This window comes from Brassica rapa, chromosome A09 (assembly GCF_000309985.2).
Source record: "Brassica rapa cultivar Chiifu-401-42 chromosome A09, CAAS_Brap_v3.01, whole genome shotgun sequence".
Lineage (NCBI taxonomy): Eukaryota > Viridiplantae > Streptophyta > Magnoliopsida > Brassicales > Brassicaceae > Brassica > Brassica rapa.
The window spans coordinates 15,326,206-15,339,807 of NC_024803.2; the positions used below are offsets into that span (position 1 = coordinate 15,326,206).

A 13,602-nucleotide genomic window follows, 5' to 3' on the forward strand; every position below is an offset into this window, starting at 1 on the left:
TTAATCTAATTTATGGTTTAACGATGAATTTTTAGGCAGTCCACATTTGTTATGTTAGTATTTTCTGGGACGAATATGGACATGAATGACTGGATATTGTTTTATATGATCTTTATATTTTAATAAGATAACTACAACTCATTAGTCCTTTGACTTTTTTAAATGATTGGTGGCAAAAAAAATGATAAACAGTCATTTTCAATCATGTTTTTCATTGAATTTATTTATTTTATATTTTCCTAGAAAGATAAATGATTGTTACCTACTTCATTAAATTATGATATTTTCTTTTCCTGAATCTAATTTATGGTTTAACGATGAATTTTTAAGCACTCCACATTTGTTACGTTGATATTTTCTAGAGACGAATATGGATATGAATGACTAGATATTGATTGATGAAGATGCATCTATATTATTAAAGCAGGATCATATTGTTTTTTTTACCTTAGTCTGTCTTTTTTTTTTTACTAACATTGCATGTTTTATTAAGGACAATCAAGTAATATTAATAACACATCTATATTGGGTCATTTTTTTATATCCAACCCACATCAGATCTTTCTTGGGCCATTTGGGCCGATTAAGAAATCAGATCAAATTCTCACATTTTTTTTCTTTTGTGCTATTGAGTCTAAGTTCAAGTAATTTTTTTTCAACTATTCTTAATTATTATTATTTTTTTTTTCTTAATATAATTTAAGCATTCATAAAAAATTGAATTTTTTTCATTGAAAAGTATAAATCTTTATTAAAAATTTATAATTTTTTAATTAAAGTATTAACCACATAATAAAACTAATTTATTAGAGTTATACCAACTTAATTCATTAAAGAAATAAAGTTTAATTTTTTAAACATAAATAATCATTTAAAATGAAATAAGATAAATAAAGATAAAAAGTTTAAGTCTTTTATAAAATAAAACAAAAATATATAAAAATATGACATATACTAAATATTTGTCAATTGAAAAAAAAATAAAAATAAATCCGCGCTTTGAAAATCCGGATCAAAATCTAGTCAATACTATTAAAACAGAAACACAACATATAGAACCAATTTGATCCTAGGTAGAATTTTTTTTTTTAACTGTACTCTATACAATTTTATCTTTTTAACTGTACTCTATACAAGTTTATTTTTTTTAATAGTTTTTTTTTAACTGTACTCTATAGCTTAAATATGGTAAGAATAAATCTAATAAATATCAATATTGACCAAACTAACAAATCTCGATCAACTTTCCCATATTTTTAGCAACTATTTAACATACAAATTACAGAAAAACTAGGTGTTCTGCCCGCACATGCGGGCATAGTGGTCTTATAGATATTTATATGTTTATAACTATTAAATTAAAATCAACATAATAAATTATTAACAATGTTTTTAAAAAGATAAATCAAACATTAAACTTTATATTTTATAATAAAAAATATTATTTCAGATAAAACACAACATATTTAAGAATTATCTTATGTTTTCAAAATATATTTTATTTTTGAGAATTTTATTATATTTACTTATATTCAATTATCAAAAATAACATATAAACAAAATATTATTAATGTATATTCAACTATAAAATTTTAAATTTTAAAACTAAATTTTCTTATTGTTGTGTTAAATTTTAAAAAAATTCAGATATATTTTAGAAAATATATTTATTCATTTGATTAGCATTTAACTATAAATTGTTTTATATCTAACTATAAATTTTATAATAAAATATTATTTTCAGATAACAACAGAATATATCTAAGAATTATCTTACGTTTTAAAACATGTTTTTATTTTTGAAAATTTTATTATATTTATTTATAGTCAATTATCTAATATAATATATAATATAATAGTATTAATAGAATTTCGTTTTAAATTATTTATAGTTTAGATAATTTTTTTTTATTATTAATTTTAATCACTTATTTAATCCGATATATTTTAAATTTGTTTTTATTTTCTACTAATTTATAGAATTTATTTATTAAGGGTATAAACAATTTATTATTAATTTAATTTTTTCTTTTAGTAAAATAGATTTGAAATTTATTTTTATTGGACTAATTTATATAATTATTCATTAAGGATATAAACAATATTAACCGCTCTAATTTTTAACATGAGAGTTCTGTTGCAAAAATTTATTTCGTAAATAATAGTATAGATCTTCAAAAGATTATTTATTTCGTATCAACATTAGCTTTTACTGAAACTTACCTTAATGTTAATTCACACTACCCAAACAACCAATAATCAAAAAAACTTTGAATCCTAGATCTTGATCCGATATCATTTTAGAAATACGTAACTTATTCTTGGTTTTAAAAGCGCCATTTGGACACATCTTCAATTATATTTTTCTGGTGTAAATCAGGGAAAATAAATTGTTGCTTATCGAAGAAGAATTGTCAAAGTCGGTGATTCATTAAACACTTATCTTGGTTTATAGTTGGGTTGGTTCACTTAGAATAAATAGAAGACTGGTTTTCTTTAATAAAAGATCAGTCTTTTTTTTTTTTTAAAGGCTTTCAAATTTAAGTAAAAACAGATACCTTTACAAAGATAAGACTAAACAATCTTATAGTGAGAAAAAGCTTGCATGAAACACACTTCATGATATAGAAGAGCTTATACCTAAGGAAACACTTAGGACATGACCAACAAAGAGATCATTTGGTTTAATATTCTTAAACCCGGTTGGGCTATTTTGTGGGTTAATTAGGTTAATTCTAAAGAGCGGTAAATTTATCATAGAGTCTTACCGGATAATAGTGTATGCATGAGCGGGTTTCGTTATTGTTTACTTGTGATTCATTTTCAAATAATAAAAAGAACCTAATTTTCACGTTAACTTATATGGTGTTTGGTGTATGCATAGGTAAGACATTGTTATATATTTGACAACAAACCAAGCTGAGTTGTTGTTTGAGTCTCATTCATGTTCCAAATAATAACCAAACCTCTAATGATTTTGTCCGATTCAGAACAAAGGCTTACTTACCCTCTCATGCACATGCCATTAAATCTTTTTATGATAAAAACAAAACAAAAATCAATTCAATCCATATAAAAGCAAAAAAAAATTAAAAAAAATCGTTTCTTTCATAAAGGTTGAATGTTTAAAGCCAATTTACGTAGATTAGGAATATACCTAATTGCGGACTATACCATTAAAATCAGAAGAAACCGATAAATAATATTAGCTTTCGAGTTTCAATCAATACAAAGTGTAGTATACAAAATAATATATCATTTTGGTAAAAAAAAATTAAAAATGTTTTAAACCGACCTGGACATTAAACCGGACTGTTTTTGGTCATTGAGTTATTGGATAGACCGTGGTATACCATGGGTCAATAGTTTAATTAATTTTAATATATAAAATTATATATATATTAAATATACAAAAAAATTTTAAAAAATATAGTAAAGTTTTAAAATCTATTTTCTTTATTGTTTTATTTCACATAAAATATAAAAAGATCAGTCAAATAAATTTTGTAACAAGATGGAGTTACACATACAATAAAAATACAATAAAATTAAAATTAATAAGTATTTAAATATCTAATGAAAAAATTGAACTTAAATTTTAAATATAAAAATATATAAATAAAAATCAAATTGGACTACAAATAAGTCACCCATCGATTCAACATGTACCTAGGGTTTTAGCATTTTTTGCAAGTTTTATTGGGTTTTCAAATAATTGATATTTCTTAAAATCCAAATTTGATTACATATCAGATCACTGGTTTACCGACTCGACTGTGGATCGTCCAAGTCAAGTTTAAAACCGCTGATTTGAATGCAATATGTTTTGAATAGACACAATTCTTACAAATTAACAAAACAATAGTAACATTGTTAATGAAATTTTGCATCACAAAATATTATGCGCTTTAAAAACGCGGATCAAAATCTAGTTTTATATTATAAATGCATGTTGCCATACCTAAAGCTTATCATTGTAAAAGCATCTCTATAGGCTATGGGTAAGTATATATGAGATATATAATATTATTAATTTTAATGTAATTTATTTAATAATTAAATTTTAAATTTTAAATCATAAAATAAACTAAGCCGATTAAAAAGTAACAGGTGCATGTAGAATATCTTACACTTCTTTTTTGCTGAAGTTTTCAGAAGAAAACACTTGCTTCTCTTCTTCTAACTTTTTCATTTGTAATGTATAGACTAGAGACTATGCAAAATATATTATGCAATGGGGATGATTAGTAATGCAAGACGCCATAGTAATGCAAGATGAGAGATCATGATAAAGAAAACATTGTTTGATGAAAAATTCAAAAAAAAAACTATTCCTTTTAATCGTAAAAATCTCTGTGGCTCTTATTGGTAGCCAATTCGGAGTAAAATGGAATAAAAGTTTGTGTTGTTGCTTCGACACATGTTTTATTTTATTCGGATTAAACAATTATTCTTATATGTTTTTGTGGTAGTTAGACACATTTTTTATTTTCCATCGTTAATTTTCACTCGTTAAGTACTAAAAAGAATTTTATATTATGCGGATCCATATACATTTTCTCCTTTTATTTTTATTCTGCAAATTAACTTACCAGTCATAGTCTATATAAACGAAGGCGACCCCAAGAGAAAATATTCATCAAGCAACAAAAAACACACAGTTTACTCACAAGTCACAACACAAATTAGAAGAGACAGACAGAGAGATGGCGACGTCAGGAACATATGTAACAGAGGTTCCGTTGAAAGGATCAGCAGAGAAACACTACAAAAGGTGGAAGAGTGAGAACCACCGCTTTCCAGACGCCATAGGCCATCACATCCAAGGTGTCACAGTCCTCGAAGGCGATTGGGACTCTCATGGATCCATCAAGATTTGGAACTACACATGCGGTAACAATACACAAAATAGTTGCACCAAATTTTCAGTCAGTAATATACATAATCAAGCGGCTTTACCGTATATTTATAAATTCATGAGCTCTCTCTAAACTGATTCACTCTTTTGTGAACCCGGCAATTAAATTTTATTTATAGTAGAATTGTCCAAGAAAAAGAGTAGAATCATATAGTGCTAACTTAATGAATGATGATTATGTAAATAAATGTTTATGAAGATGGGAAACCGGAAGTGTTTAAGGAGAGGAGAGAGATAGACGATGAGAATAATGCGGTCACGGTCAGAGGTCTTGAAGGCCACGTGATGGAGACTCTTAAGCTGTATGACACCACCATTCAGTTCATTCAAAAATCGCCTGATGATATCGTTTGCAAGATCACTATGGTCTGGGAGAAGCGAACCGATGACTCACCTGAGCCCATTAACTACATGAAGTTGGTCACGAGCATGGTTGCTGATATGGACAACCACGTCCTCAAAGCTTAAATAAAACCTCTTTATCTTTCAAAACATCATCACCGGCTTCCTCTGTGTGTTGTGTGGGTGTCTTTCGTTTGTTGAAATCAATATAATAATGGAGCCCTTGTATGGTTTGGTTAATTACTATTACTGCTTGGTTTTGTAATATGCTTTCATGTTTTTAGTTATGGTGAGTAATTAACTGCAAGGTTTCATGTTATGTCATGTGTATGTCCATCTACACATGTCTCCTTGTAGAAAATGCTATAGTGTATAGTTTGTGTGATATATATGTTACAAAAATCTATATAAATAAATGAAAATAGTATATATTATTATTATCTAGCCAATTTGGATGGATGTTGGCACAATTGGAAAAGACGTTCTCGTCTATGAATATGACTAATTTGCTTTTATGGTTGTTCCTAATGCATGTTCTACTTTTATCCTCAAAATTAAATTATTTTCCCAAATAATTTTTTGCATATGCCAGTGCCTTGCCTACCATTTGAAGGGACTACGGCAAGAACTTAAAATAAAAAATACTTATAAAAAGGTTAAAATATTAGCGTTTAAAAAAATTACATGTTCTATAATTACTTTCTGATTTGGTGTTTAAAAATACTATTATAAGTAGGGTTTTTAGTAATTAAACCCCTCAACTAAAGATGAATCGTAAAAAAAACCCTCAACTAAAAATCCTGTGAAATAAACCTTCAACTTTAGTTCCGTTAATATATGTTACCCTCCGTCTAAAAAACCGTGACAGAGGGTGACATATGTTAACGGTTTATAAGTTGAGGGTTTATAATGTTGAAAACTTAGTTGAGGGTTTTTTTTACGATTCGAAAATAGTTGAGGGGTTTTATCACTAAAGGTCATTAAAAGGTTTTTAAGTTATTTATTATCCATTTATACATTATTTTAGATTGATTTGTAAGCCTTTAAAACTAATATATATTTTTAATACATTAATATATTAAAAAATTAATTTATACATCTTAAATTAATAATTTTCAACACGATTTACAACTTATTATAACTTCAAAATATTAAATTATTTGATATTTGGCAATAGTGATATAAAAAAAATTGTGTATATCGTCATTTTCAAATATCAAATAATTGAAAATTTCTAAGTTATATTAAGTCTTAAGTAGTGTTGAGGATAATTCATCCATGAAGTCAATCTTTTTATTTGGAGTATGACGTACTTTTTCTTATTTTCATGATTTTCGTCATCAGGCTCATACTTTCCTATTTTCCTATATTGTTCTTGATTTATTGTATTACTTTATGTTTCAAATATATTATTGATCAAGAAAATAAAAATATAATGTAGTTATTCAGAAATCAATGAGAATAAAAATAATCATGCATTATTTTGGAGGGGGAGAGAAGTATGAGCCGGATGACAGAAATCATGAAAATAGGAAAAAGTGCGTCATATTCTAAATAGAAAGATTAACTTCATGGATGAATTATCTCGACACTACTTAAGACTTAATATAACTTAGAAACTATAAATTATTTCATATTTGACAATGACGATATAAACACACAAATTTGTTTATATCACTATTGCCAAATATCAACCCCTCAACTAAAGATGAATAGTAAGAAAAACCCTCAACTAAAAATCCAGTGAAATAAACCCTCAACTTATAAATCGTTAACATATGTCACCCTCTGTCACGGTTTTTTAGACGGAGGGTACCATATGTTAACGGAACTAAAGTTGAGGGTTTATTTCACAGGATTTTTAGTTGAGGGTTTTTTTTACGATTCATCTTTAGTTGAGGGATTTAATTACTAAAAACCCTTATAAGTACTAATTATCATATTTCATATTTTTTTATATCGAACTTCCATAATTTTAAGTATATTTTGTAAATTTATTAATCCTACTGTAACTCGTATAAATCATATAACTATTTTATGAAAATATGAACTAATTTTAAATTAATGAGTTAAGAACAAAATGTAGAAAATCATAAGAGTGCATACAACACAATCGATAACTGAAATCTAAAAAATTATTTTTGTAAAAGTTATAAAGAAACATATACTTATGTGAAAGAAATACATGAACGTAATCACTTCTAAAAATGGTGGTGATTGGTTAATGTTGTAGAAGCTGCACACAGCATTATTATAACTACAGCACCGATTTGACAGCATTCAGAATTTGTTAACTTTTTTGTTTCTACAACACTGCTTTAAGTTTACGGCTGTACAACAGCTCTAGAGAGCAATATATCTACAGCCTAATTTTATGGGCTTTGAAAGTATATTTACATTAGCTTTATTCCAATATTAATTTGTAAACATTAAAACCTTAGTTCTTCGTATCATTCATCTGTTTTTCTTTTCTTTTCTGCTTTTAAATTTGATTTGACAATTAATATCTTATTGTTATTCTTATGGTTATGTATTTGTGTATTATGTCAAATTTATTTTTATTAAAATTTTAAATTAGTCTATTTTATAGAAAATTTTAAATTATCATTTTATTAATTAATTAGAATTAGAAATTATATAAATCTTATGATGTATTTATTAATAAAAAATTATACATGTACATATAATATAATCTATAGCTAAGTTATACCAATTATACTTTAAAAAAAACTACAGCAATAAAATCTACAGCTACAGCAAAAAATCTACAGCAATAATCCTACAGCAAAAAAAGTAAAGCTACAGCTTTTACCAATCAACCCTAATATTTCATAAAACTTGTTATTGTGCATTCCATAAAAACTTAGCTCAATGTATATTTAGTAAAAATGGGGTCCTAAATTTTAAATGAAAAATGGGGGCCCAAGACAGCTGCCTTTTTCCAGTAAGGGTGAGCACGGCTCAGCTGCTTTGTCATCTGAAATGTCATCATAGAAACTAAGTCATTTATCTAAAGCGTGAACCACTTATTTCATTTAAGGCGTCGTAACCTTCGTATTCGTACTTCATCATCCTTCAAGGAAACTTTAACAACCACACTATAAATTCGACACACTTCTATCTCTAATCACAATTGATGCCTCATTAATAATAACTGACGAACATCCGATCCGATCAACTTCATGTGAGAGCATCTACGCAACCAGCGCGCGACCTCATCAAAATCTGAGAGACTGACGTTGGTGGAGGGCTTAGGCTGCCACAACGATTCTTGACCACTACTACTACTCACTGAATCATCAGCCGGTGCATCAGGGGCGTTCACCAATTGTCGTCTCACTGTTCTCGGCTTTGTTCCTCTCAAACATTAACATCCTTGGCCAGTACCATAGTTCAGCGGATTATGATCCAGCTGTACGTTTCCTTGGATCTTCTCTTTTTCATATACCTGCTGGTATGACTGGATTTCGATTTGTTTTCCAGTGGTTGGTCGGAGGCTTCATAACTTGAGTGTTGTACGTTGTCAGAGCTGCCTCTTGTGCTTCTTTGTTGGATAAGCTTGAGTTACAAGTTTCCTATTTATGTTGTGTTTATCTATAAGAGAATAGGAAATATCTAGTTGTGTTAATCCTAATGAGGTTAGGATAAATAAAGAGTTATATAAGGAGATGCTGGTGTGTAGCATAACTTAAGGAGTTTGTGAGTTTGAGGTTTTGAGATAGTTTCCTCAAGAGTTAATAAGAATGGTTCTTATTTGTGTGATCTTACATTCAAGTTCGAGTTGCTGTGTTCGTGTTCTTGAGACCTATAGTCTTTATTTGGTATCAGAGCCACACAAAACAATGGGTGATATAGTTGCGACAACCGAAAGAGTCAAGGATGGAGGAGGATCGTCAACCATAAAGTGTCATATGCTCAATACAACAAATTACACTGTATGGACAATGAGGATGAAGATTCTCCTTCGAGTTCATAAGGTCTGGGAGGCCGTGGAGACAGAAGCAGAGAATAACGAGAAGAATAATATGGCGTTAGCCCTTTTATTCCAATCAATTCCAGAGAGTCTTATACTGCAGGTCGGAGAGCTTGGGGCAGCAAAGCAAGTGTGGGATGCTATCAAAACTCGGCATGTAGGAGCAGAGCGAGTCAAAGAAGCAAGACTCCAAACCTTAATGACCGAGTTCGATCGTTTGAAGATGAAGGAAACGAAGAGCATTGATGATTTTGGAGGAAAATTATTTGAATTATCAGCAAGATCAGCAGCCCTAGGAGTAACCATTGAAGAAACGAAACTTGTTAAGAAGTTTTTGATGAGTCTTCCTCGGAAAAAATACATACACATTGTTGCATCTCTTGAGTAAGTACTCGATCTTTCTGCAACAAGTTTTGAGGATATTATTGGACGTCTAAAGGCATATGAAGAGCGTATCTGTGAAGATGATCAAGATGAGGACGACAAGGGAAAGCTAATGTATGCAACTACAGAAGCAAATAATCTTGGTAAACCGCAAGGAGAGCAACCAAGCTACTACAACTCGGAGCAAGGAAATCGTGACTACAACTCATACAGAGGAAGAGGACGTGGAGGACGTTCATACTACAGAGGGAGAGGTCGTGGTCGTTTTAGCTACGAGAGAGACGCGTCGCGAATCACTTGCTTCCGGTGTGATAAAGTAGGTCACTTTGTAGCTCAATGTCCGGAACTAAAACTTAAACTGCAAGAGGCCCAGGAGACGGACAATGTTGATACGCAAGAGTCCGATGAGCTCATGATGCATGAAATTGTGTTCCTGAATGAGAAGAACGTGTTGCCAGATAAGTACGAGACTAATAGTGGAGAAGAGAACGTATGGTATCTCGATAACGGGGCTTCAAACCACATGACGGGAGATAAAAGATATTTCTCAACCATTGATAAAACAATCTCCGGAAAGGTGCGTTTTGGAGATGATTCCCGAATCGGTATAAAAGGAAAGGGCACGATATCATTCACTGACATGAATGGAAACTCGAGGAAGATGACTGATGTTTACTGGATACCAGACTTAAAGAGTAATATTATTAGCCTAGGCCAGGCTACAGAGGCTGGGTGTGATATAAGAATGAAAGGAGAAGTACTGACGATGCATGATCAGGATGGGAAGTTGCTTGTCAGAGCTACAAGATCCAAGAACAGATTGTATAAAGTTCGTATGGGAATAGAGAGCACGCCTTGTCTGTTCTTAACTGCAGAAGGAGAAGCAAGTCGATGGCACGCACGTTTAGGACATGCTAATCACGAGACTATTCGCAACATGATGAGGAAAGAACTAGCTATTGGAATGCCGAAGACACATATCAAGTCAAATATATGTGGGTCTTGTATGCTTGGGAAGCAAGCAAGGCAATCATTCCCTAAAACAACTACGTACCGAGCTACGAAGGTACTGGAACTACTTCACGCCGATCTCTGTGGTCCCATAACACGGAGCACACATGGCCAGAAAAGGTACATCTTTGTAGTTATTGATGATTATACAAGGTACATGTGGACAATGCTATTGAGGGAAAAAGGAGAAGCATTCAACAAATTTAAAAGGTTAAGAAGCCTGATAGAGAAAGAGACAAAAGAAAGAATACAAACACTCAGAACAGATAAATGGGGATAGTTTGTGAGCCACGAGTTCAATGGCTATTGCGAAGGAGCTGGAATAAAACGACACCTCACTGCGCCTTATACACCGCAGCAGAACGGCGTTGTTGAGCGACGAAACAATACTCTAATGGGCATGATGAGGAGCATGATGAAGCATATGTCTATGCCAAACTATATTTGGGGAGAGGCTATTAGGCATGCGACATACCTTATCAATCGACTAGCCACAAGATCTTTGGAGTCAAAGACGCCATATGAGATGTTGCGGGGAAGAAAGCCAAATATAAGTCACGTTCGAGTGTTTGGATGTTTGGCGTATGCAAAGATAGTCGGACCACATCTAACAAAGCTTGAAGATAGGTCGAGAGTGCTGGTTCATCTAGGCACAGAACCAGGGTCAAAGGCATATCGTCTCTATGATCCATCAACACGTAAAGTGACTGTTAGTCGAGACATCGTCTTTGATGAAACAAGATGCTGGAACTGGAGCAGAGACACATAATGATCAAAGCTTTGCAGTCACGCTTGGTGAATTTGGAAATCACGGTGTAGAAGGAGAAGAAGGAATGACTTCCAGTGCAAGCAACATAAACGCAAGGAAAGAAGATATACATGAGGATGAAGATATCAGCTCTGTTCCAGAACAGAGCATTAGCGAAGATGAGAGTCAACCTCAGCCATTAAGAAGATCAGAAAGACAAACAGCGCAGCCTAAATACCTCGAAGATTACATCTTACTGGCTGAAGAACTAGGTGAAGAGGTATTGCTCTATCTTAACAACGAGCCTAGAAATTTTGGTGAAGCAAAGAATTCAAAAGAATGGACGAGGGCATGTGAAGAAGAGATCGACTCCATTGTGAGGAACAAAACGTGGGATCTAGTAGACCTTCCTTATGGAGCAAAACCGATTGATCTCAAATGGGTATTCAAGCTAAAGAGAAATTCAGATGGGACCATCAACAAGTTCAAAGCACGATTGGTAGCTAAAGGGTATGTACAACAACATGGGATTGACTTTGATGAAGTTTTTGCACCAGTTGCACGTCTTGAGACCATACGGTTATTGATCAACTTAGCTGCAACCAATGGATGGGAGGTTCATCATCTAGACGTTAAGACCGCATTCTTACACGGAGAACTCAAAGAAGTCATGTTTGTATCACAACCAGAGGGGTTCAAGGTCAAGGGAAGTGAGAGTAAGGTTTACAAACTCAACAAGGCGTTATACGGCTTGAAACAAGCACCGAGGGCGTGGAATAACAAGCTCAATCAGATACTTATGGGACTCGAGTTTGTTAAGTGCTCAAAGGAGCCATCAGTCTATCGGAAAGTGGTTAAAGGAGAGCTTCTTGTGGTAGCAGTATACTTAGACGATCTCTTTGTTACCGGAACAGACAAGAAACTTATTGATGAGTTCAAAAGGAATATGGCGAGTAAGTTTGACATGAGTGATTTAGGAAAACTCACTTATTATATTGGCATGGAGGTTTGTCAGCATGAGCATGGGATTACTCTGAATCAGAGGCGTTATGCGATGAAGATACTTGAAGACGCAGGACTATCTAAGTGTAATCCGGTCCAAAATCCTATGGAACTTGGACTGAACTTGTCGAAAGCAGAAGAAGAAACAGAGATTGATGCTACAAACTATAGACGAAATATTGGCTGTTTGAGATACTTATTGCATACGAGACCTGATCTATCCTTCACAGTAGGCGTACTTAGCCGGTATATGCACAGTCCGAGAGAATCACATGGAGTGGCGCTGAAGCAATGTCTGAGATATCTACAAGGGAGCGCAAACCTTGGACTGTCTTTCGAAAGATCGACAAGCAAGATATCTCGACTGATGGGTTATAGCGATAGTAGCTATAATATGGATCCAGATGATGGCAGGAGCACGACCGGACACATCTTTTATCTAGGAAAGAGCCCTATTACGTGGTGTTCACAAAAGCAAGACACTGTTGTGTTGTCTAGTTGTGAGGCGGAGTTCATGGCAGGAACAGAGGCTGCTAGACAAGCAATCTGGTTGCGTGACGTACTGAGTGAAGTCACCGGATGTTCGAGAGAGAAGGTCACCATTAGGATCGACAATCAATCTGCAATAGCTTTGACAAAGAACCCAATCTTTCATGGAAGAAGCAAGCACATATACTCAAGGTATCACTTCATACGTGAATGTGTTGAGAGGGAGTTGATAGAAGTTGAGCATGTACTCGGAACTGAGCAAAAGGCTGACATACTAACCAAGACATTAGGAAGAATCAAGTTTAAAGAAATGAGAGATTTCATTGGAGTGCAAGAGTTAACACAAAGTGGTTTCAAGCTTAAGAGGGAGAATGTTGGATAAGCTTGAGTTACAAGTTTCCTATTTATGTTGTGTTTATCTATAAAAGAATAGGAAATATCTAGTTGTGTTAATCCTAATGAGGTTAGGATAAATAAAGAGTTATATAAGGAGATGCTGGTGTGTAGCATAATTTAAGGAGTTTGTGAGTTTGAGGTTTTGAGATAGTTTCCTCAAGAGTTAATAAGAACGGTTCTTATTTATGTGATCTTACATTCAAGTTCGAGTTGCTGTGTTCGTGTTCTTGAGACCTATAGTCTTTATTCTTCTCAGTGACTTTTTTCTTACTCATTCTCTGATGCGGGTAGAAACAACATTTTTGGGGAAAGGATATTTTGCCAGTTTTTATATAATAT

At 32.3% G+C, this 13,602-nt stretch overlaps 1 protein-coding gene across 1 annotated transcript; it reads left to right on the forward strand.

Annotated features, from left to right (window-relative positions):
* Positions 1-4,622: 4,622 nt before the first annotated feature.
* LOC103839482 (MLP-like protein 328) lies at positions 4,623-5,700 on the forward strand. Its single transcript, XM_009115984.3, has 2 exons — positions 4,623-4,893; positions 5,118-5,700. Exons 1-2 carry the CDS (start codon positions 4,707-4,709, stop codon positions 5,384-5,386), a joined length of 456 nt encoding a protein of 151 aa, XP_009114232.1. The 5' UTR covers positions 4,623-4,706; the 3' UTR covers positions 5,387-5,700.
* The last annotated feature ends 7,902 nt before the right edge of the window (positions 5,701-13,602 follow it).

Excerpts from the sequence above, each read along its gene's own strand:
- LOC103839482 (XM_009115984.3), top strand. The coding sequence starts at position 4,707 with ATGGCGACGTCAGGAACATATGTAACAGAGGTTCCGTTGAAAGGATCA. Across the intron at positions 4,894-5,117 it reads GATTTGGAACTACACATGCG|ATGGGAAACCGGAAGTGTTT; the intron begins GTAACAATACAC and ends ATGTTTATGAAG.